Source organism: Panthera tigris, chromosome A1, assembly GCF_018350195.1.
Source record: "Panthera tigris isolate Pti1 chromosome A1, P.tigris_Pti1_mat1.1, whole genome shotgun sequence".
NCBI classification, from domain to species: Eukaryota; Metazoa; Chordata; class Mammalia; order Carnivora; family Felidae; genus Panthera; species Panthera tigris.
In genome coordinates this window covers 232,246,478-232,271,120 of record NC_056660.1, presented here as the reverse complement: position 1 = coordinate 232,271,120, position 24,643 = coordinate 232,246,478, and the positions used below count along the sequence as shown (strand labels likewise).

At 50.6% G+C, this 24,643-nt stretch overlaps 1 protein-coding gene and 1 long non-coding RNA gene across 9 annotated transcripts in view; one reads left to right on the top strand and one right to left on the bottom strand.

Moving 5' to 3' along the window:
- ADCY2 (adenylate cyclase 2) overlaps positions 1–23,822 on the top strand; it is a 412,965-nt gene extending 389,143 nt beyond the window's left edge. For 5 of the 8 annotated variants that reach the window (XM_042997735.1, XM_042997720.1, XM_042997742.1 and 2 more), the window contains 4 exons: positions 754–861; positions 13,868–13,982; positions 18,392–18,516; positions 22,998–23,822. In XM_042997735.1, the coding sequence (XP_042853669.1) occupies positions 754–861; positions 13,868–13,982; positions 18,392–18,516; positions 22,998–23,150 (501 nt within the window). In that variant the 3' untranslated portion in view covers positions 23,151–23,822. Of the gene's footprint in view, positions 1–753; positions 875–13,867; positions 13,983–18,391; positions 18,517–22,997 lie in introns of those variants that run through there. The other 3 variants (XR_006221652.1, XM_042997760.1, XM_042997750.1) reach the window with 3 other exon arrangements.
- LOC122241498 lies at positions 18,651–20,669 on the bottom strand. Its single transcript, XR_006221663.1, has 2 exons — positions 19,756–20,669; positions 18,651–18,860 (listed from the first exon to the last, which is right to left on the bottom strand). It is a non-coding gene; the product is annotated as an uncharacterized LOC122241498 (long non-coding RNA).
- Positions 23,823–24,643: the final 821 nt, after the last annotated feature.

The window sequence follows — 24,643 nt, the reverse complement described above, 5'->3', positions numbered from 1 at the left end:
GGCATTTGCTAATCTGCCTTAGACCCTCTGACATGGAATCTTGAAAGAATCCCTTCTGAAAGCAGGAGTGCCGACAAAAGGTCAGGAAGATGTCCACAGCCTTCAGTTGGTGCCTTTGGCCTCATGAGCAGATAAAGAACCTTCCAGAGTCTCCTTCCCTTCCTCTCTCACCCCTTTGTTCTCTTTCCTATAGCTTCTGCTCTTACTTTTACATATTCTCCATCCCAACCCAAGTCCGAATGTACTTGGCCGGGGAGGAGGCAGTGGGAGCTGGTCACTGGTACCAGAAACTGGGACAAGAAGTATTAGGGTCAGAGCTGATGGGGAGAGCCATCCTAGATAATTATTCCCTTTACATCTAGAGCTCAGAGGCAAAAGCCAATTCTCGGCACTATAAGTGGTCATAAATCACCCTCACCATGCAGGGAAGACCTCCCTCACTGAATCATACTTTTGTGTTTGGCCTTTTAAACACAGAGATGGGAAATTTATCTGAGACTGTTATCACTCGCATCATAATTTATCCCGGTTCCTTCCCTAGCAGATTAAAAGGTAATTCATGCTAATTGGAAGCATATCATTATGCTTTATGCATATGTATAAAGCGTTCTTTCTCAGCAAAGCCCGAGGTCGCAAATGTGAATAAGCAGCAGTTGGAATCGTTCATATTCCTGTTGCCGTGAACTAGAACTGGAGAATGTCTTTAGACACCGCACCCAACTGAGTAACTGAACACTTGTCATTGCTCCACAGCTGCTGTCCAAGCCGAAATTCAGTGGAGTTGAAAAGATCAAGACCATCGGCAGCACGTATATGGCCGCGACCGGTCTGAGCGCCGTGCCCAGCCAGGAGCATACCCAGGTACGGACGTGTCGGCCGCACAGCAGCACGTTGAGCCTTGGTTCCACCCACGGATCATCCCTGGAGCCAGAACGGCCACACGCTAACTCATAAACTGTACTGTGTGTACAACCAAAGCCTCGGTGATTAAGATCCTGTGAAAAAAGATGAGAAATCCAGAGGCTTCTGAGGGTCCGGTCACAGTAGTCCTTTCTCCGGTCAACAGGGATAGGAAAAAAAAAAAAAAAAAAAAAACCACAAAAAAAGATCTGGTCGCTGCTTGAGTCCAGATAAATATACAGGAAAGTAGATTGGAGTGGTTTATTTTAAGATGGCTTTAAAAGATGGCTCCTGGTCTTTTGATTAAAAACAGTGTGGCCAAGGGGCACCTGGGTAGCTCAGTTGGTCTAGTGTCCAATTCTTGGTTTCAGTTCAGGTCATGATCTCACTGTTGGTGAGTTCAAGCCCCGCATGGGGCTCTGTGCTGATAGCTCAGAGCCTGGAGCCTGCCTGAGATTCTCTCTCTCTCTCTCTCTCTCTCTCTCGCTCTCTCTCTCTCTCTCTCTGTCTCTGTCCCACCTCTGCTCTGGCTCTCAAAATAAATAAATATTTACAAAAATTTTAAATAAGTAAAATAAATAAAAACAACGTGTCAGGGCACCTGGGTGGCTCAGTCAGTTGAGCATCTGACTTCGGCTCAGGTCATGATCTCACGGTTCATGGGTTCGAGCCCCGCGTCAGGCTCTGTGCTGACAGCGTGGAGCCTGCTTGGGATTCCGTCTCCCTGTCTCTCTGCCCCTCCCCCACTTGTGCTCTCTCTCAAAATAAATACACAGTAAAAAAAAAAAAAAGAACCAATGTGGTTAAAAACCAAGCTGACCACTTGGAAATTTGGTTGAAAAGGTGGCTTGGGCAAAATTGAGTTATCTTCAATTAACTGTAGTTTTGAGAGGGTTTTCTGTTATGTTGTGTTTTGTTTCTGTGTGTATGTATGTGTCTGTGGGTGCGTGGATACGCTTGTGTAGACTGTGGTTCAATAAACAAGACCCCCTCCTTCCTTTGAGGACAGCGGGCTCCCTGACGGCACCGGCACAGATTTGCTGTGAGGCAGGGGTGGGTGCATCTGAGGAACAGAACTTACCAGAGCACAGCTTGCTGTAGGCAGGCCGACTCCCCCCCAAGAAAGGAAGGGCTGAGCCCGGAGCCGCTGCGCCCTCTCCCGCGCCTCCCACAGACCGGATGGAGTGAGAGAGGGACGGAGGGACAGCGGCATGCTAAGCAGAGCTTCTGCTCTTTTCCTCAGTATTCATGGGCCGAGACTAGAAGGCGAGCCATCTGACTCAAAGTTAACGCTAGCAGTTTTCCGGGGGAATGGGTAACACGTACCCTATTTGCTCTTCTCCTTGGGTTTTTGCTCCCAGGTTATTATTTTGCAACGGGTGGGCGTTACCTGAGTAATGAGGAAAAGTACAATGGCAGCAAAAGAAACTTCAGAAGAACCTTATCTTGGGTTCTGAGCAGTATCCTTCCAAGCCATCTTGGTGCCCAAGGCAAAAGGAAGAATGCGTCGCCCTGTATAAATGGCAGTGTATATTTCTAGTGGTTGATTTTTACTGACAGAATATTAAAGTGCTGACAAAACTTTTGGGAAATTGGAGTATATGAGTATGGAAATGTAGAACACCATTTTAATACCAATTAGTACCTTAATTATACCAACAACAGAACTAATGATAATTTTATCTTCCTGGCTTTATGGAAGCAAACTTATACCTTTTTAACACCTTTAGTGTCGTGGGAAAAGTTAACCATTAAAAGAAAAGAACATGAAATCTTGTATGTAGCCCTTTTGCCTCAGCCTCTAAGGCGTTCAGCAAGGCGCTGTCGGAACTTCGCTGTCTCAGTCAGCGAGGGGGCCACCATAACAGAACACCACAGGTTCAGTGGCTCAGAGACCAGACATTTATTTTCCCCCCGTTCTGGAAGCTGAATGTCCCAGATCAAGTTTCTGCAGGATACATCTCTTCCTGCTTGTAGATGGCCCCCTTCGTACTGTGCCCTCACATGGTAGGAAGGAAGGAAGGAAGGAAGGAAGGAAGGAAGGAAGGAAGGAAGGAAGGAAGGGGAAAGGAAAGGAAAGGAAAGGAAAGGAAAGGAAAGGAAAGGAAAGGAAAGGAAAGGAAAGGAAAAAAAATGAAAGGAAAAGGAAGGAAGGAAAGAAGGAAGGAAGAGAGAGAGAAAAGGAAAAGAAGGAAAGAAAAACAGGAAAGGAAAAGGAAGGAAGGAAAGAAGGAAGAGAGAAAAGGAAAGGAAGGAAATAAAAAAAGGAAAGGAAAAGCAAGGAAGGAAAGAAGGAAGGAAGAGAGAAAAGGAAAGGAAAGGAAAGGAAAAAGGAAAGGAAAAGGAAGGAAAGAAGGAAAAAAGGAAGGAAGGAAGAGAAAAAGAAAGAAAGAAAGAAAGAAAGAAAGAAAGAAAGAAAGAAAGAAAGAAAGAAAGAAAGAAAGATCTTAGTGGGGAGGTTTTAAGACTTCAAGATAGGAATTTGGGTTGGGACACAATTCACATACTTACCTTCATTTAAAATCTTGATACGTTCCTTCTGGATTTTTCTGCATTAATTTTTATTTTTAAAATAGGCATTAGGATGTCATTTATCATGACTCTTGAGCTTTTTGATGCCTCCTTAAATTCTTTGCCTGAGGGGGGCACCTCACTCACCTCCTGTCATCCGGGCCCTGATTCTGAGGCCTCTCCAGCTGATCTCCTCTCTCGGAGTCATTTAGGGCACTTGGCCTGATCACGCCCAGTCCAGACCTTAGCTCACCGGTAGCCACTTTCTGATCCCTTGTGCGGCTCAGCGCGGAGATTCTCAGAGGCGTCGCTGGTGTAGACCCACTCAGCATTCAGCGTGTGGGGTGGGCGCATCCTCCCCCGTCCCGTAAAGCCTGACGCGTCTGCCTGTCTTCCCTGACTCTGCCTCCTCCAGACCCCGGCCCTGCAGCCCACGTCTCTCCTTTCCCTCGGGCACACCCTGTGGACTGATCGCCCGCATCCACCGCCTTTATCTTTCCTCTTCCCCTCCCCCCAACCCCTCCCCCCCAATACCAACAACAGAAATCCCACTCTTGAAGACCAGGAAGCACTTCCACATTCCAGAACCCCAGCCAGGTTGTGTACTCCTCCCGCTCGTTCTTGAAGTCCTGCCTGCGGCGTCCGGTAGAGCTGACGGCCCCCTTCGCCCAGAAGTCCCCTTGTCTGTCACCTGCCCGTGGTCCATCCCTTTGGGACACTGTCCGTGCTCTTGCCCCGACAGCTGCTCTCAGTCAGGGGTCTCCATCCATCCCCTCTGCGGATTCAGCCCCTGCCCAAACCGTCACCTGCCACCCTGATCGTGGGGCCGGACCTACCATTCCAGCTTTCCAGGGACAGCCAGTTCTAACCCCCTCATCTTCTTCCCGTCCCCCTCCTCCCAAAACGGGGCCCCAGCCATCCCCTGTGTCTCTGAGGATGGTGCTGGAGAGCCCCATCTCCACTAGTTCTCCAAGTCGTTCCACGCATACTGAAGACACCATCCACACGGGCAAAGCTCCGGCTTTCACGGAAGCTTGTCCTGCGCCCTGACCTGAGGAACTGTGCCTCCTCTGGCCTCCTGTGTCTAGAGCCCATTTCCCTGCCTCCCATGGGCAGCGTATCATTTTCAGCTTTCTTGCAAAGGTGCGTTTCTTATCCACCATCCGGATCGTAGGGCCCTGTCGTAGGCGGCGTCCCCAAAACCCCCAGCAGGGGGCGGTGTGCATGGCGACTACTCCGGCTCGTTGGCAGAGGACGGAGAAGGTGCCCACCTAACCTCCCAGAACAGTGGGTGGCTCCCTTCCCTGTTTCGCACACCTGCCACTCCCGATCCAAACCCTCTCCTTCTTCCCCCTGACGTTTCTGAACACTCGCAAAATGCCTCCTGAGTCTACTTTTGACAAGCCTGAGAGATCCCCCCTCCCAACCATCCGTGTTACAGATGGAGAAGGAGAAACTGAGGCACAGCAGTGAAGTAACTTGCCCAAGGTCACGGAGAGAACAAGCAGCGACAGATTTGGGCTGCCAACCCTGGGGCAGGGCTCCCCTGCTGGTCCAGAGCTCTGCTGCTGCCTCGTGGGCTCCTTCACCACCCCTCCCGCGCCACGTTCACGTCTGTGCCCGTCACTCACTGCTGCTTCCTGCCTCACTTTAGCCCCCCTCTCCTGTCCCACCTGCCCCATCCCTCCTGCCTTCATCAACCGCACCTGCCAGACTGGCCTTCTTAGCCACCCTTGGGCTGCTTCCCAACTTCTTACCGGTCACCCCTGTCGATAAGCTAGAGTGGAAAAGAACGTGAGTCTCAAGTAAGACCACTCATGACTTAGCGCAGTAGCTAAGCTTTCTGCGCTCCCGTGTCCTTACATAATGGGGAGTGTGCCCATTTCATAAGGCCATTGAGAAGACTGCATTAATGTGCAAAATACTCCTTGGCCACAGTAGGTAATAAAAATGCTAAAAGCCATAGTAATACAGTGGTGACTTGTACACTGTTTTGCATATTGTTACTATCGCGCCCTCCAGCAGAACAGCTACGAGGGTTTCGGACATAAATGCAATATGATATGTCGTCATGTCCGTGCAGAGAATGTACTCCATATGAGCTATTTCTATTTCGGGCATTAATTAGATCTTGGTAAGGTCATCCTAGAAATATTTTGAAGGGCAGTGAAAGTCTGCTACAGGGAAAGCACATTACGTTTGATTGGGGTGGGGGGATAACACTTGATAAATATCAATGTAGATATTTGAAATGAACATGTCTTCTGCCTTCTGTAACCCACCTGTAACCTACCTACTTGTTTTCCTCATTGTAAGCCAAAAAACCTTGCTACGTATTGTTTGGCCAAATATTTAGTTTGGCAACAAGAGACATTCGATTTGCAAACTATATTGGGTTCATCAAGGATTAATGTGCTTTCGTTAAATCCCAAAAGAGGCAGAGTTATCTGGGTAAAAGCCTTTTGAAATCGAGCTCTTACATGTAAGACTAGAAAACCTCCTCATTTTCTACTTGGGGGGCAGCATAACTTCTCCATTGGGAAAACGGATGCATAGCAGCCTGTCAACACCTGCTCAGAGTAGGGCTGACCGCCTTTGGATTTTTTAAATGAAATGGTACATTCTGATTTTAAGCTGAAAGGCAACGTGACAAAATGGTCGGTTGAATTATGCATCACAACTGATTGTTTTTAAAAGAAGCAGGCATTTGTCAAGAAACGAAACGTCAGACTGAGAACAGGCTGGCGTGCTAACCCCACTCGTGATTCCGTGAACACGCGCCTGACAAGTAGGCGTCCAGGGACGGAAGTCAGCAGCCGGCACCCCGCCCCCACCTGCCAGGACCTCACCTGCTTGCAGGACGCCCGGGTGCAAAGCCTCCTGCTTGTTCCAGGCCACGGCCTTTGCACGGTAAACCCTGACAGCAAATTGTGGTCCCAAGTATGTTTTTCTTGACTTACAGAGTCCTTTTTTTTTTAGAAAAAGGACATTTCATCAAAAAATTATCATTTCCGGCTTCTCCTGAAAACTGGTAGATTATCTACCTGATCTTCATCCCCGATGACAGTGTCCATCAGCTGGAACGTAGAAGCAGCTGCTTCATTTAGACTTGAGCGTGTTCTCAGTTTGCCACACTCCCCACGACTCCCTATTGCCCCATTCCCTCTGCGGCACTCCAGAGCCTCGCCTCCTCGACCTCCGAGGGGCTCTGTGGTTTATGAAGACCATCCTTCGTGGCCTAGTCAATGACCAGGGTTTCTCTGGCCGTAGCCATTATATAAATGCTTCTGATCTTTTTCAGAGAAACATCACTGACAGCTTAAATAGGTTGAAACAAAAACACAAGATTGAAAACTTTGCATTCAGATTCTCGCTTGGATTATATTGTTGCTGTGATAAACCAAACCACGAGCTCTCATTCACAATCTCAAGTAGATGGATACCCATTGCTGGCACCACTTTGACAAGAAATAATTTGTTGCTCCAGAAAATACAGGGGAGGGAAGGAGCAGAGAAGCAGGAGGAGGCAGGGAGGTTTTATTCTTCACCCTGGAATGAGCACTGGTGCTTTTCAAAATTTTAGAAAGCATTTGTATTCTTAGTCTCTTGTTAGTCCATTTAATTATTTGTTGTAAGTAAAAACTACTTGATTTTACAATCATTTAAAAACGAATTTAGTATTTTTATTTATTATATGCCAACAAATTCAGCAGCGGACCCAGAGTGGCAGGTTGAGGGTAGTTACTAAGCACTACCCTTGGCTTCATCTGGTTCTCACCCAGTTCACCCCATAGAGACACCGTTGCGGAGGGCGCCAGCGTGTCTCCTTTATTTGGCTCCCCCCATCCCCCCGATGAGTTCCCAGGCTCCATATGATCAGCCCGTGAGATGCCTACACTCGCGCATCCAGCGTATTAGCAAAACTGAGTTGCCAACAAAGCAAAGAAAAAACGTTTCCCATCCACATCCAGCGACTCAGGTTAATGGCTCCGTCTCAGGCTCGGCTGTTCTAGGTTTTACTGAGCTCGTGGGACATCCAGCAGGTGTTTCCTTTCCCCACTGTGGCAAGCGTTCCCCGAAGTTTACAGTCCGGGAAAGGCATGTGTGCAAACGATTCCAATGTCGGGTGACGTGGAGAGTGTCTGGGAAAACCGGAGACAGTCTCGGTCAGCCCAGGCTGCCCTAGCAACCGCCAATAGACTGGGTGACAACATACCTTTACTTCTCACAGCTCCAACGGCTGGTATGTCCAAAACCAAAGCACCAGCAGGTGAGATGTCTGGCGAGGACCCTCTTGCTGGTTTTCCGGTGGCTGTCTTCTCGCTGTGTGTCACCTGGCGGAAGGCACAGAGAGGAAGCCAGCTGTCCCCAGCCCCTCCTAGTGAGGGCGCTAATCCCATTCACAAGGACTCCCCCCACATGACCTAACCCGAGGCCCCACCTCCTAATCCATCACCCTGGGGATTAGGCTTCAACATGGGAATTTCTCAGGGGTGCAAACGTCCATCCACAGCAAGGGGTCTCTGCCAGGTTGACTACGGGAGAATCGGGGAGTCGCTCTGAGACCCTCTGCTGCCGGGCTCCTGGTAGCTAAAGCACACTTTGAGACTAATAACCATAGTTCCCTTTACTGGAGAAAGTAGAAAACAGTTCGGGTCTCTGCTGAAATGAAAAGCGTCACCCGATGCTGTGTATTTCTGTAGAAACACCAAAGCTACCGTGATGTGTTGTAAGCAGAGTGAAATCTCTTCCTGCTTTCGTGCTACTAACAGGAAGCTGCAAACCGAAAGAAACTAAACCACTGATCTTCACTATATCCACTGAGAGTCTCAAAGACACTGGAAATGGCAAACTTTTAGGTCATCGTCAAAGCCGGGCATCCCCGTAGGATGCCCAGTGTGTTCGAAGGGAGAAGGTTCTGAACGAGGGCGTGAGACAGTTTCTGACATTTTCCTCCTTGATGTTTTTCACGTCAGAGTGACCTGCTTCTCTAAACCATCATGAAAGAAACTAAATAAATCCTGAGCCCCAAGGATATAGGCTGCATCCATCTAACAAATTCATTTCACCTTACCCACAACCCTGAGAGATAGGCAGTTTTTGTCCCGTTACAGACCAGGAAACTGATGCCCAGAGAAGTTGAGTGACTCAGCCAAGGCCACACAGCTAACAGTTATAGAACCTGGGGCTGGACCTAGTTTTGCCTGATTCCAAAGCACCGACAGTTAATTCGGGAACTTCCTACGTTCGGACAAGTGGTGGTCAGGATGTAAACCGTGGTCCTGGGGAAAATAAAGGAAGAGGTGAATGGCAGAAGCGTGCCCATGCGAGGCGGACGTGGGAGCTGAGGGGCCGCGGTGGAGGGGGCGTAGAAGGCCAGGCTCGCCAGCATCTCGGGTTTCCGACTTAGGGATCTGCCGCTGATGATGCCATCGGCAAAGCAGGAGAGTCAAGAAGAAAAGCTGTCTCGTAGGACATGGAATACTAACGTTAGTTTTGGATGCACCGTCCGTGCTCGAAGATACCGAGTACGGTTTCAGCCGTCCACGGGGGTGGCGGACAGTTCCAGAACCATTCGTGACGACTTCCCGGTGATAGCTCTCCGTCAGCTGAGTATCTCTTAGGCTCATCATCCAACCCACCTGCCACCATTTGCCGTCAAGGCTATCAAGGAAACTGCTTACCTGTTTGTCCACAGGTTTGTGCATATTTTGCGTAAATCTACCCCAAGGAAGCTCACGAAACTGAGTGCAGTGCAAAATGTTTTAAAGTGGAAGGAAACGCAAAGATAAGATGCGAAGATTCGAGGCTGACACATAAAATGCCAACGGCACGGTTCCCACCGCGTTCTAGATGCGCACGGGGTGGGGGGCAAGTCGACGGCGCTGCTACGACAGGGCCCCGGACTCAGACTCCTGGCAGGGAAGCCTGGTTGTGCGGCTCCCACCCGTTAGGAAGCATCCGGGGCCTCCCTTGCCCCATCTGCATGGTGGGGACGAAGACAGAAAGTCCCTCATGGGACTCAGCGTGAGGATTAAATACCTTCAGGCACACACTGCTGCTATGTAGCCTTCGAGAATTCCCAGCAGCCGGCACAAGGTCAGCGTTCCAGTGTCCGTACGGACGATCTTACTGTCACTCCTCCATTAGTATATTTGAAAACCGGGCCACGTCAGGTACGGACCCTCATAACCATGACAGTGGGTCTGAGTGACCCGTGTGCTTGGCAACTAACTTTCTCATGGAAAATGGTTTAAAACGTGATTGGGGGGGGGGGGGGTGCTTGCTAGAACATCCCCTAATGTGCATTTTAGTAAAATACTTTCTCTGTAAAGTGAGGTGGGTGGAAAACAGTGAATGTGAGTTGAGTAAGTCTAGACAGGTCCACAGATGGCCTAGCAGTCAGGCCATTTTCCATAAATCCTTCTTCGTGCCTCGGGGTTTGGGTTCACACTGGGACGTTGTGAGTCCCAGGGGTGTCCTCTGACGGGTTCCGGACACTCGAGTGTCTCCCCAGGTGTGAGCCGATCTTCAGGCCGTGCCAGTCGGCTCACCGGGGCGACAGCGGACGTTCCCTTCAGAGAAGGGACAGACCTCAGGGGATCTCCCAGGGGCCTCAAGTGGGAGAACAGCTCCTGGGCAGCGGTTGTAAACCTTCAGCATCAGATAGATGCCACCACCGCAGGGGCACAGTGAATGTTTGCTGGGGGGACGAAGAGAAGGGAGGAGAGAAGAGAGGTCAAGGAAGGAGGCAAGGTGTACGTCAGTTTCAGCCTAAAAAAATTCGGTGTTTACCAGACAGGCACTTGGGTTACAAAACAACCTCAGTAAAGACGCATTTACTTAAGCAGGGTTCCTTGCTGGTGGAACTTCCAAAGCAAACGGCTCGCAAGATGTGTTCCGGGGCGCTCAGTGTGTCTATTGCCATGTCACTGGAAGTCGGTTAAATATTTGGAGACGTCTCACAGAAATCACTTGGGTCGTGGGAGAAAGAGCTGCTTTATACTGTCATCAAATATTTATCAAAAGCTCAGTTATAAAGACTTCTTGAAACGAACTGAGCTCTTCTTGAGACCGAGCATAACTTTTTCCAGGGTTTACTAAGCCCGAACAAGTTACGGACGTTGGATTTAAGCCCCACTCCCAGAACTCAATCTCTTCATTCATCACGGAGGTCGAGTAAAACCTCCAGCTTACGCCCGCTGCATGAAAACAGATGGGTGATCATTTATCAGGGGAGGAAGCTGGTTTGTCTTACCGTGGTTCAGGAGAAAGCAAACCATTTCCCCCCCTGTGGCAAATCTGTCCCCCTTGCTGGAACAGTCGTGATGTTCACTACACAGGATTCTGCCTGTTGATTTAAGAGTTCGTGCTTCCAGTTTATTTTTTTTTAGTTTATTTTGTTTTAGAGAGAGAGAGTGTGTGTGTCTAAGTGTGAGAGAGAGAGAGAGAGAGAGAGAGAGAGAGAGCGCGCAGGGGAGGGGCAGAGACAGAGGGAGATAAGAGAGAATCCCAAGCAGGCTCCACACTGTCAGCGCAGAGCCCAAAGCCAGGCTTGGACCCACGAACCATGAGATCATGACCTGAGCTGAAACCGAGTCCGACACTTAACCAACTGAGCCCCCCAGGCACCCCTGTGCTTCCTGTTTAGGAGCAAGATGTTTCCAACGGACTGGAGGCATGAACTTCCCAATCACGCGGTCCCCGTGGGTCACGAGACCAGAAACATTAGCGCGCTCTGATAGAAGAGCAGAACCGTTGTCAAGCAATGACTCTGCGGCGCATCTGGATGGCTCAGTTGTTGAGCGTCCGACTCTTGATTTCAGCTCAAGTCACGGTCCCAGGGCTGTGGGATCGAGCCCCGTGTCGGGCTTTGCACGGAGACTGCTTGAGATTCTCTGTCTGTCTCCCTCTGCCTTTCTTCCCCACTCATTCTCTCTACCCCCCTCTCTCTCAAATTAAAACAAAAAACTGTAATAAAAAAAAAAAAAAAAGAAATGATGGCATTTTCACCGACGTTACCTGGCAGTGTGTTCCATAGTTCCAGTTGTTTAAATTGTGTGGATTTTCTCTCGCAATTTTTAAGTTGAGGATTTGTGGAAACAATAGCGTTTCATCGGTCTTTCTCTGGAATGATAGGATTTCTCCAAGGAGAGGAAGGACGTTCTCAGTGACTCCTCTGCTCATGTTTATGTTATTTAGTGCAGTGATCTCAGCGGCCAGCTGCTTGCCCCTCGGGGCCATTGGGCAGTGTCTGGGGACATTCTTTCTTGTCAGTCCTGGAAGGGGGCATCTCTCGGAGGAGGCCAGGGGTGCCACTCGGCATCCTGCAGGGCACAGGACGCGGCCCCGGGACAAAGAATGATCCGACTCAGGTGTCATCAGTGTTTACATCGAGAGACTTGCCTGGTGCTACCCTTCCTGACTCCTTCGGGGAATAACCCCATTGTCATTTTCCTTTCTCCTTTGGCCGTTACCTTGGTTTTCTCCATCCCCCTGTCACCTTCAGGGTGCAGGACACATCCCCTGTCTCCACTGTCCTCCTCCCTCATCCCTCCTGAAACCCTCAGAGCTGGTTGCTGGTTTCACCCTCCATGGTGAATGCGCCCCATGGTCACCACGTCCCTCCCCTTTCACCGTCTTGAGAGCTCTCTCTCTCTCTCTCTCTTGAGTTTGCTCTGCTGGGGCCCCCTGCGGGATCAGACACTTGAGCTCCACAAAGGGCCACCCCTCCTGCTCTTCTCTCAAGTATTTCTAGCGTCCTTACTGATTTTGTTTCCTCCCCCAGCCGGCTGAGGCTGCTCCCCGTCTTCCCGCTTGAATACCCTGTGTCCTCTTCTGAGCCTTCCCCCACTTCAGTGGGTGTGTCAGTGCCACCCCCCCCCCCGCCCCTGGTGTATGTTTCCCAAATGAGCATCAGTCAGCAATGACCTTCCACCAGAGCTCAGCAAGGCTCTCCCTTCCTCCTACGCACTTCCTCTAGGCTACCCGACCGGCGATCTAAATGCAGTCTCTCAATAAACACGTATCAGGTGCCTCTCCTGGGCCAGACACTTTCATATTGTGGAGACGCAGATTAATAGAACATAGTCTCTGCCCTTGGGGAGCTCACAGACGAGTGAGGGAAATAAAAGACCGCACTGATTCTAAACCACAAGCCACAGATGCAGGCCAGGGCTGGGACTGCATTTCACGCCCCTTCTTGGTGTGCCCAGTCGTTAAATATTGGGGCAGCGGGAACCTTTCAGACATGTAAACACCTTTTATGAGTTATACGCATATAATAGTAAAGAATCTGTGTTTATAAAATAACCCCAAATAGAAATTTTACAAAGGTGACTTTCAAAAGGAAATACAAATATAATAGGTGTTACAAATTAATAGTAAATATAAATTAGTAACAGAAATAGCAATAGAAATAGCAATAGAAATAGCAATAGAAATAGAAATTAGTAGTAAATGGGAATACAGATTCCCACTTACCTTCACTGGGAGCCTTGAACTGGTCTTTTCCTCCAGCTCTATGTGTTTGATAACTATTTCTCAAGGGGCAATAAATCCCCAGGGACAGTAAAGGCAGGAAATCGTTACCCCCCTGTATCTGCTGGCTCTGACTGCTGTAACGGCACCACAGCCTGGATGGCTTAAACAACAGAAACTTCTGGAGACTAGAGGTCAGAGATCAAGTGCAGACGGGGTTGGTGTCTCCTGAGCCTCTGTCCTCGCTTCCTAGACACCATCTTTCCCCTGCTTCTTGGCGTCGCCTTCTCTGTGTGTCTTAATCTCCTCTTTCTAGAAGGGCACCAAGTCATGCTGGATTCGTCACTAATCCCTCATTGGATCCTAATCTCTTATTTAATGATAGCCATGAGAAGCTGCAAAGCAAATACTGAGGATTTGGAGGTTATGAATTTGGGGGAATGGGGGAGACACCTAACACCCTTGCCCTAAAAGGGAAGATGGGGTGTTTCCAGAACCGAGGTGAGCCGTGTGGCAGGTGTGGAGTAGGGAAGGGGAGGAAAGGACCCCGACCTCTCTGCCCTGCTCTCCCTGACTTTCCCTGGCCCTCCCATTAGCCAGTCCAGCAGGGGGCCAGAGGTCACCCTCGGAGCCAGAGGCCAGCGGAGAACGGGGGAGACAGGTATGCAGGGCTAGCGGAGAACCAGGAGCCAGCCCCTCCTCGAAGTGTCTTCTGCCGGCAGTTTCTGGGTTAAGACGACATAGGTCCCATTCCGTGTCTTCCAGTGTCTCAGGTCTCCCCGCGGCCATAAGAATGAACCGGGACACAGGGTCCCCTTGGGAGGATGGGTAATCCTCACACACGCCTGTCTGCCGGGCATTGCGGCCCTTGACCTCAAGCATTGCTGTCTGCCTGGAGCCCAGGTCTGTGACCCAAGGGACCGTTTCCCTGCCGGTTGACCTCTAACCCCACGTGCGTGTGTTTGTTTCCTCTCAGGAGCCCGAGAGGCAGTACATGCATATCGGCACCATGGTGGAGTTTGCCTTTGCCCTGGTGGGGAAGCTGGACGCTATCAACAAACACTCCTTCAACGACTTCAAGCTGCGAGTGGGTACGTTGTGTGAAGAGCGCCGGCTTCCGGGGGAGCGCACGGCGTAAGGAACAGGCGCACCGGAAGTGTTGTGTGAAGGGATCTGACTTCCGGGGGGGGGGGCGGAAGGGCACAGGCGCACCGGGGCCGTCGGCCATCTTGCCACGCCGGACTAGAGTCATGGCGGTTGTGTCTCGAGTGCCGGAGGACTGAATTTGGGGGAGCAGGGGGTGGACAGGCTCAGGGAAGTTAGGAGCCTCTGAGGCACTTCAGTGCAAAGTAGAAAACAAAACCCCCTTTGGTTGGACCCAGGCTGCGAGCACTATGTCTAGCAAGTGGACCGTGAGCTGGCTTTCAGTCCCACGGCCGCCTCCTTCCTGCCAGGGCCCCTCCGCCAGGCACGGTGTGCGCGGCCTTAGACCATCCCGAGGAGCCGTTGACTGCAAACCACGGTATTATTTCAGGATCAGCTGCCAGTGAAATTAGCATGGGCTGGAAGATGCATCCAGACTTCGGAGATCCAAAAATGTAAAAAAAAAAAAAAAAAAAAAAAGTTTTAAGGCAGCTTAGAACTGTTGAAATAGTCACACACTCCTAGGCTCACAACCTCCAAACGACCCAAACGTACGTCCCAGGTTCTGAAATAGCTATAGCTTTTCTGATTGAAGATTCAGCCCTGAGAGAAAAGGCCAGCTTCCTTTAAGTTTTAAAATTTTTCTATCTCAAGAATAAACATTAACAAAATTAAATTGTCTAGTAGGCTCTTCCCTGTAAGCTGGTCCATGAGCATGTTTCGTGCTTACTTGCCTTTTACAAACGTCTGTAAAAATAAAAAGTGTGTTTTACGTGCTCGGCTTAGCACGCGGCTGTCTTGCCATATTTGTGGTTATGGCCATTTGTGATTGGTAAGAGCTGCTTTGACCATTTTATGTTCCTCTTGGCAACACATTTTGCTTCTTCTGAAAGCAAGTACGCATAAGAGGAGCTCTTTTAACAAATTCCATTTGAATGGCTTTTCCCTGCTTTTGGATACAGATTTCAACTTAAAAAAAAAAAAATCCCGATAAATGGCGAGCGATTTTCTTCCTTTGCTCTGCCTATGTTCTGAATTTTAAAACCCAGAAATATTTTATATCTCTTATAATGTGGCCTCTTGACTGCTTGTATATTCTGTTCATTGTTAGCACCTGGACACGTTTTGCTTTATACTTTCTCACCTCCGTGCACAATGGGCCTCACCTTATACCCAGGTGAGAAGGGGCAGGCCGGTGGGAGGCTTCCCCCAGCCTGCTGACCGCATCGAACATGCAGGTGTCCCCTAGATCCTCGAGCTTCTTTATTGTTTTGACAGCCTAGAAAGTGAGCTCCTCGACCTTTCAAACTACCCTCAAAAAAAAAAAAATTTTTTTTTTTTTTATTCCACGTTAGAATGATCTGCTCGATTAGTAATACTAACGCATTCAAACCAAAATACTACCGCTCTTTACTGCAAGGTGAAATAGAGATCGGTGTTTGCTGATCACATGTGTTACTTCCCCAAACATCACAGCTTTCTTGGTCTGGACCTTAACGGTATTTCCCAGATTAATGCGAGCAATTGAATGGGCCTTCTTCGAGAAGAATTTGAGTGTTTACACTGATGACTGAATAACTAATAACGTCTATACAGTCACCCCACATGGCAGCTCTTTCAGGTTTCTGAGGAAGCTCAAGGTCTCGCGGGCCTCTGGGGCTGCCTTTCCCCACCCCTCGGCCTCTCTCTCAGGGGTCTGCCTGCCCTGCTGCACTTGGGTGTGTGGCGCCATCCAGTGGCAGTTCATGGTAGGAACTTGGAAGAGTAATACTTCAAAAAAAAAAAAAAATTAGATGATACAAATAAGAAATGCTGAATTCACTCTTAACGTCCTCTTCTGCATGTCAAGCTGCAGAATCAGTCGGTCAGCGGGAACCAAAATCTGAGCACATTCCTGCGCTAAGTGGAGATTGACCCCGTGCCAGCAGTCAGCAGCCCAGGCTCTCCCCACTGCCTACCCCGCCAGGCACTGACCCAGCAGGATTCAGCAGCCCGGAGGAAAGCTGACGGCAGAGGGGGCTTGAGGGCACCAGCCAGCAGCCGGCGGCTGGACCAAATTCTTTGGGGTGTCTAAAGCACAGTGTGGGCTTTATTGAGCACTCCGCAAAAGCAAAGCAGAATTTCTTTTTTGCCTCTTGCGTACCTTCAGAGGTTTTGTGGAATGCCGTTTATACCGTTTCCTGCCTACCTCTCCATTGCAAAGAGGAAGTTTTGCCTCGGGTCTCTAACAAGCCGTAGTGCACTAAGCAGTACAGCAGTGGGAGAAGGGATCTCAAAAACACCCTCATTAATCAGTACAAGTTGACTCCTGCAGCAAGGCAGGAGTCCTAGATCTAGGCGAGAACACACACCTAGGGCATAATCAACCGAAGTCAATAACTCTGTTTCTATTTCCGTGGCCTTCCTCCGCACCACTGCCGGGATAACTATGGGTCTGTGTGTTTGAACTGAGATCCTGGGGCAAGGACTCATCCTACCTGGTGCAGGGGGTTTGGGAGAGAATCCCAGGCCTCTCTGATTAGAGAAGTTGATCAGACTTCTAAGGAGACGGCAGGTGCCGTCTCCATGTCTCGGGCAGTGTGAAGGCTCACGCTGAGCTCAGGTGTCAGCACGTGTAACCGTGGGGTTATAATCGCAGCTACAGAGAGGACAATCAGAGCAATGGCCTCCTCTGTTAGTGGTGGGCCGGGCTGCCTGATTATCTGGGCAGTCACATGGGCAAGCCAGGGGGCAGCAGGGCTGGAGAGTGGGGCCTCCTGAGTTGCCCCAGCAACCTTTTGATGGCTGTCCCTGGAGAATCACAGTTTGTGAGGAGGTTTATGCCAGAGGCTGGGTTGTCCTCAATCTGATGAGTGCAGAGCTGTAAAGAGCCCAGCTCAAGGGGGACAAGAACCCAAGCAAAAGAGACGTCCCCCCACTTGTGCGGAGACGGCCTGTGGGTTGCACCTGCTCCCCGGGGGCGAGCCTGTCTACCCCAGGACCCGTCCAAACGTGACGCTCTTGGGGGCCTCTCCCAGGAGAATTTCCTCAAATCTGAACTCCGTCAAAATCTCTATATTGCCCACACTAGGACCTGTTATTGTTCTAAAGTTGGCCTGGATAGACTCCCTCACTAGCACGGTGTGCGTTGAGAGAGCCCTTTGAAGGTGCTTTAGCAATGGAAATCAGAGGCACAAACATGGTCCTCTGGAATCCAGTAAACTTGGCATTGGGACATTATCAAAGGCAACAACCTGAAAGGTGGGAAGAAGCCTCGTGCGCGGGAAGCGCATGGCAGCATCCTTACCAGCAGGGCCAGGGAGCTGGCTGCCACTGCCATCTGCTGCCTGTCTGATGGCGCCCTCTCCTGCTTTCTTGCCTGAATCCAGAGGTGGTGATAACAGTACCCACCGCACAAGGCTGTTGTGAGCATCCCCAGAGTTTTACAGTGCGCAGCAGGTAGAAAATGCCACACTGGTGTGGGGGCAAGTGGCGGATTCAGCGAGATGTTGGTATGATCCCAGAAGTCCATCAGTGACCAAACTGCCAGTAAATGTGGTATATCCATTCAGTGTAGCTGTTTGAAACAGAAAGGTGTATATTTCAAAAATTAACATTAACCACAAAACTGCTGGAGAACAGTGATCATCTCTTATCTAGGATTATGTAGCAACATAGAAGACTCAGTCGGGTGACCAACTTTGGCTCAGGTCGTGATCTCACAGCTCATGAGTTTGAGCCCTGCGGTGAGTTCAAGCCCCAGTTTGGATCCTCTGTCTGCCTCTCTCTCTGCCCCTCTTCCTCCCCTTCTCTCTCTCTCTCTCTCTCTCTCTCTCTCTCTCTCTCTCTCTCTCTCTCTCTCCCCAAATCAAAGATCTTTTAAAAGAAAAACTTAAGAAAACTATTATAATGTTTTGGTTTTTTAAATTTTCTTAATGTTTATTTTCTTGAGAGAGGGAGACAGCGCAAGCTGGGGAGGGACAGAGAGAGGGAGACACAGAATCCAAAGCAGGCTCTAGGCTCTGAGCTATCAGCACAGAGCCCGACGCAGGGCTCAAACCCACAAACCATGAGATCATGACCTGAGCCGAAGTCGGACGCTCAACCGACTGAACCACCCAGGTGTCCTGATACAATGTTTGGCTTTTTTAAAAGCATAGCCAACTTTATGTTATTATGGAATAAAAATGATATCTGGGTACCTACGTATGAATCAAGACCAAGAAGAGAAACAAATTATTTTTCTTTGTTTTAGAATTCCGTGAGTTGGGCTAATGTTGGCTGCATATTGATGATTCAGAAATACTCTTGTACATCTTTTCTGTTGAAGACGGTCGCTGTAACTTGAGTCTTCTTGCCCGGTTCTGATGCATTGCAGGTATTAACCATGGGCCTGTAATAGCCGGTGTGATTGGAGCTCAGAAGCCACAATACGATATCTGGGGCAACACCGTGAATGTGGCCAGCAGGATGGACAGCACCGGCGTGCTGGACAAAATACAGGTAATCTAGTCTGCTCCGTCATCATGGGCCAGGTCTGTCCTCTCGGAAGTCATAAATGAGCATCATCATAATGACAATGATGTATTAGAACAAAGGATCTTGGTAGTTACTTCAATGGTGAAAAGAACCTGAAATTGACATAAGTCTTTTTTATTGGGGAAATGGTCATCTGTTTCTGCACTCGCCTTTAACAATAATTGAGGAACGTAATAATGTAAAGGTTGTAGCTTTGGAGGAAGTCAACGATGGCCAACGAGCAGCATGGCAGTCTGACACCTGAGCGAGTCAAGGCTGGCCCCTTCTCTCCTCTTCCACCTCCTGGCACCAGAACCTCGAAGGGAGCCCTGCAAGGGAGAGGGATTGTACAACCAAAGCCAGACAGAGCCCCCAGACTTCCCGTCCCAGAGGCTGAGTTGGAAGGAGGCAGAAAGGAGCCGACTGGGGAAAGACGAGGGACGAGATTCAGGGTGATATGAGATGGCAACGCCAAATGGGGCCAGCATGGGATTTGGATATGGAGAATGACCGGACAGCACTGGAATCCACGCAGGGGAGGTTGCTCGGGCAGAATGCCACACACCTGGAAGGAGAGACCGACCTCTCCTAATGAGAAGAACGTGTGCACGTGTGTGTCTCTGCAGACGTTTCTATTCGCCACTCCCTCAAAACGCAGCGATTCCCCATTTCACCCCAGATTCCACGCTTCACTTCTGGAAGATAAATTCCTGCCAAGTGGCAAATTTGTGTGAAAACCACTGGACGCAAATAATAAGCTTTTTTCTCCCCCCCCCCCCTTTATGGAGAATTCGACAAGTCCCTGTTCTGTGTGCCTTGGCTTGGCCCCTGTCCTCAAGTAACCTTGCCTCCTAACATTCTGATGGAGATTCAGAGTTCTTTTCTGAAATTCTGCCCAAGACACCAGCTCCAGTGCTATCAAAAGCGGGCTTCTCATTAAACTTCTGCCTACTTGCTTTTCACACTCTTCACCTGCCTCTGCTTCTGTGAACCTTCTATCGCATATCTTTAATTTTTGTATGGAACGGGGCCTATATCTCACCTTCTTCCCACCGGATGACTAGTCAGCAGTTGCCGAAAGTAAGCAACAGAGAACGGGGAGAGGTGGCAGGCGATGTGGGGCGGAGAGGAACGTCTGGGGCTTCCCAGTCAGACCCAGACGTTGCCAGGGGAAAAGAGTCGGCTGGCTGTGCTCACGAGAGCCAGCCCAGACAGAGCTCTCACCAGAAACGGGGCTGGAGCGGTCGTCACGGTGTGTGGAGATGGCCTCGATGCCCACCACGAGAGGCGCGTTCTACCACCTTGGCACCTCGCTGACCCGTGCCATGATGGCACCACGGCCTCGAGGGCTTTCTGCCTGCGTGTCATTAGCTGTTCCTGATGCCCCGGGGATGCTCCAGCGATCCTGGACAGCGTGGGGTCTTGTGTCTGGTGTGGGGAGAGGGTGCTCCTATCAAGGACACACGTTCCCAACCTGCAGGCCAACCTAGGAACCCCCCCCCCCCCCGCCTTCCCACACCTGGAACATTCAGAAGACATGTTTCACGACTCTCCAAGTGGTTTTCAAGCATTTGGGATACGTATCAAAACCCATTTAAGAGAGGCTGTTCGGAGAGAGCGCTCCCTCCTGGAGGTCGTAAATCCCCTGCAGGTCAGTGTTTGAAATGAGCTGGAGCTCGCGTGTCTCCGTCTCCAGGAGGATATTGGGCCTCATAAAACTCCAGGTGATTTAGGGCTGAGCAGCGCCCCCTGGAGGGTCTCTGTGCACCCGGAGCCTGGAGGAGAAGCCCCTCCGCGTGTGTTCACTCAGCTCAGCCGCCGGGAGGTTTGTGTCCAGCAGGTTCCTCCTCCTGAGGCCGCGGTTCACTCCGTCTCCAGTAGCTTCGCATTTCCACTTACGTGCAAGGAAAGTAGTGAGACGCCAGGAAGAATCAGAAACGATGCTGAGATCGTTAAAAGCTTCTCCCGGGCCTGAGGAACAGGTCCTTTTGATTAAAGAGCATCCACGCCCACCACGCTTTCCAGCCTGGGAGCTCACAGAACACTGGAGAAAGCCCGCGTGTCACCCAGCCAGGCCGCCCCCGGGCTTGGAGCCATACTGGCCGCTGTTCGTCGGGGAGACAGCTCCCTCCTCCTTGCGTCACGGTAACTGTGTGGTTGGTGTTCCAGATTCCAAGGGAGAGCTCACAAATGCCTGTGGTGATACTTCACACCAGTAAACACCTTGACTGCAGAATTAACCCCCGAGGCTCCGACAGATGTGTTTGTTTTCTGCGGCAGGTCGGAAATCAGATGCCTCTGGAATTCTCTAATTCTGATTATGCCTGAGAACTCTCATCATGAGACCCTGTCTGTAATCTGAGTTCCCGGCTCTGTCCGTAGTCCTTCGGTTCTTCCCCAGGATCCAGAGTCCTTCCTGTGCCCCTGGCTTCACCTCCCAGCTACACTTGTCCTTCCCCAGGACTTGGGCTCAAGCTAGCAAAGGACAGGACATGAACATACGGCACCTGTGACCCTCTTTTCTTGCTCTGGTCACAAGGGTCCCGAGGACCCACACATTGGCTAGGGGCTGGCCACACATTGGCTAGGGGCTGGCACCTGTGCTAGGGGCTGGCCACGGAGTCAAAGTACAGGGAGACAGGGTGGTTTTTCCAGCTCTTTCCAAAAGCCTGCCCTTGAGATCTTTATATGGCACCCTTCACCCTTGCTTCTGGGGGCCTCTGGATATCTTCCTGGATTCTCGTAAGCACAGCCCTCCTATTTCTGCCTCTGCACCATGGCAGTGTCTGCCCTTGCCACCTCTCTCAGCCGCCAGGCTCAAGGAGGCTGGCTCACCGCTGTGGCCACTGCCCCCACCACTGCATGGTCCCCCGACGGCACCCACCCCAAAAGCAAAATCGTGTGATACCATTGCTGTGCTGTTCACAAGCCTGCACAGCATGTGGGTGCCACCCACACGGCCACGGTGGTCGGGTCCCACGGGTGCCATGTTCATCCCCTGATGCAAGGGGAGGAAATCCCTCCTCCTCCCCCTCCTCCCCCTCCTCCTCCTCTGCTTTCTCCCCTGCTTTCAGAGCAGCATTACCAGGGGTTTCTGGAAAAACCAGCTCCTCCCTCTCTGCTCAAAAGCCAGATATCTCCCAGGAGGCCTGGCTGGGGACCGTGTTCCTGACATGGGGGTCTGCCCTCACTTCTGAAGCTGAGGCCTCTATCGGTAGCCTAGTCTGTTCTTACCTCACCCATTCTCTGCTTGAGAAAGCGTCTTCAGCAGGAGGCTTCACCAGCACTCAAGCAGATAAATGCCACGCAGACCTGAGCTGTCATCCCCAGACCTGGCCCCCCGAGGAGAGCACGGCGCACGCTCAGGCTGAGATGGGGCAGGACTCGGTACAACCCTTCTCCCCTAAGAGAGAGGGGCCGTCCTACCCGGGAAATTCCTCTGCCATCTGACACAGCCGGACCCGAGGCGATTAGGCAGTGGGGGTCCTGGCTTCCTGGGGCAGCGGCGGGAATCATGACGACAGGCTGCAAGAGAGGGGCCCGGCCGTGGTCACCTTCTGTGTCAGCTCGGTGAAGGGAGGAAGCTTGAGAAGACCTGACTCAGCGTGTCATGCCCCTGCTAAGGCTGGCGCAGACCCCTACTGTCCTTTTAGTTTTGTTCTCGAGCATTCGCCGAAGCAGGGGGCCATTTGCGGGAGCTGACGGTGCTTCTCAGGGTGTCTTCTCCCATCTGAATTAAAATCCATTATTCACATTCATGATTTTGTGAAATGACATTCATGACAGTTTGTAACATCCCACTACAGTATATTTTGATTTACTTTCCCTCTTCCGGGTCTCTCTCTCTCTCTCTCTCTCTCTCTTTTAGTTTATTTATTTTGAGAGAGAGAGCGGGAGGGAGCAGGGTAGGGACAAAGAGAGAGGGAGAGCGAGAATCCTAAGCAGGGTCCTCACTGTCAGCACAGAACCTGGCACGGGGCTCAGTCTCACGAGCCGTGAGATCATGACCTGAGCCAGTATCAAGAGTTGGACGCTTAGCCGACTGAGCCACCCAGGTGCCCCTTTGCAGGTCTCTTATATGTGAATACGTAACCTTCACGTAGCTGAAGTCATAGCGTGGGTCTGGGCTTCAATTTTTCCTTTGGGGGTGAACAGATCCTGCCTTATTTCCTGGTCTCGGCCACGATAGGGATCATGACAGCATCATGGTTTACACCGCCCTGGAGATCACTTGACTTTTTAGGTGGTTTAGAGTCTGTCACCGTTGCAGCATGAAATTACGCGTTGTCCCTAAAAGGCTTTTCTTCTCCTGCGTGAGTCTGTTTTCTTCGAATTTCTTAGGAGTGGAATGAAAGGGCCAGAGAGCATGAGTGTCTTTTGGCTCCTGATCTTGGCGGTCAAACGACCTTCCGGAGGCTGTGTTTCGTAGGCACTGACCACTCCTTCGTCTGTCCATGTGCTTCTAGGTCACTGAGGAGACAAGCCTCATCCTCCAGACCCTGGGGTACACGTGCACGTGTCGAGGAATAATCAACGTGAAAGGCAAGGGGGAGCTGAAGACGTACTTTGTAAACACGGAAATGTCAAGGTCCCTTTCCCAGAGCAACGTGGCATCCTGAGGGGTTGCCTTCACTTCGGCAAGAAGACTGTACTTTCGGGAAGGTACAATGCACTTTCTGACTGCGAGCTTTGTCTCTCGTTTTTGGTGTGCGTGCTCTGTTGTGTCCTATGGAGCCTTTTCAGACTCGTTCCTCTGACCTGGTGGCATACCGTTTGGTGTCTGACGTGTCCCAAGATCGCTCTGCCACTTGCACTGTGCTTACTCCTAAGCAGAAGGAAAAGGAGTGTGTGTTATGGGAGAAATGCGCTCAGAGAATTCACAAAGATGACAGAGGTGAAATAAACAAAAATTCTTAAGGCAATAAAACTAGGGGGTGTATATTATCTTCCAGTGCATGTTTTTGTTTTTTTTTTTCTCCTGGAAAATATGGTAGCTGGCCAACCGCATCCGCTAGTCTGATATTACAACACACAGTATTTGTGAATAATTGATTCCGTCGCCCCACATGGAAGTTGACTGTGTTCACCCAGTGTATCTCATCGCCGGCGGCCATCCACGGGACCCACGGTCCTGTCGCCTTGCTCTGTCGTGTCTCGGGCCAGAGGCGTGCAGCCACCCATCACCAGAATTAGTCCTCATAACCTAGGACCAGTTTTGTACCAAACGCGTCCGATGTTTTGATGCCATTGTCTTTTGTAAGGTTGATTCATTAAAAGTTTTACGTACTTTGGTTTATAGTCTGTATCTTTTCCCCCCTTTCTTCCTTCTCCTGCGGTTTGCTCCACAGCCGAGGTTGGCTTTCCATTCTCCTGACGGTTGTTTCAGAAAGCACGCCCCACGAGCAGCGATTGGGAGATCCTTGGGTAATTCAGATCAGGACAAGGCTTGTGAGGTAGACACTTGATTCTGCCACTCTCTGGAAATGCTCCGAGCGCCCTGTGGCATCTCTAGAGGATATCTTCTAGGGAAAATGTTGCGTGTGTTTTTTTTATTTTTTTAAGGTTATTATTTATTTATTTATTTATTTGGAGAAAGAGAATGCAGGCAAGGGAGGGGCAGAGAGAGGGGGAGAGAGAGAATCCCAAGCAGGTTCAGCGCTGTGAGCACAGAGCCTGATGTGGGGCTCGAACTCACCAGCCGTGAGATCACGACCTGAGTTGAAATCAAGAGTCGTGCACTTAACCGCACACGCCAGCCAGGTGGGGCACCCTTGGCTTCTGTTCATAGCTCAAGGCAGGCGTGTGTGAGAACCGGAGGACCCCGATCTACCAGGAGCACCTTGTTCTTGGCAACTCAGACCCGAAGCACCGGGCCCTCGTTGGATTCCTAACTGACCGTTTTCTGGCCGTGCGACTTTGACCACGTCGCTTAATTTCTCTTAGGGGTATTTCCTCATGGGTAGCTTAGGGGATCAGGTGTGACTGAGAGAGCTAATGACCATGCGAGAGCCTGGCAGGTGCCCAGGGCTTTCTCTTGCCGGTGCCATCCTGCCAGGACTCAGGCTCACGTAAAAGCACTTCTCGAAACTCCTAACTGGCCTTCCTCGCCGAA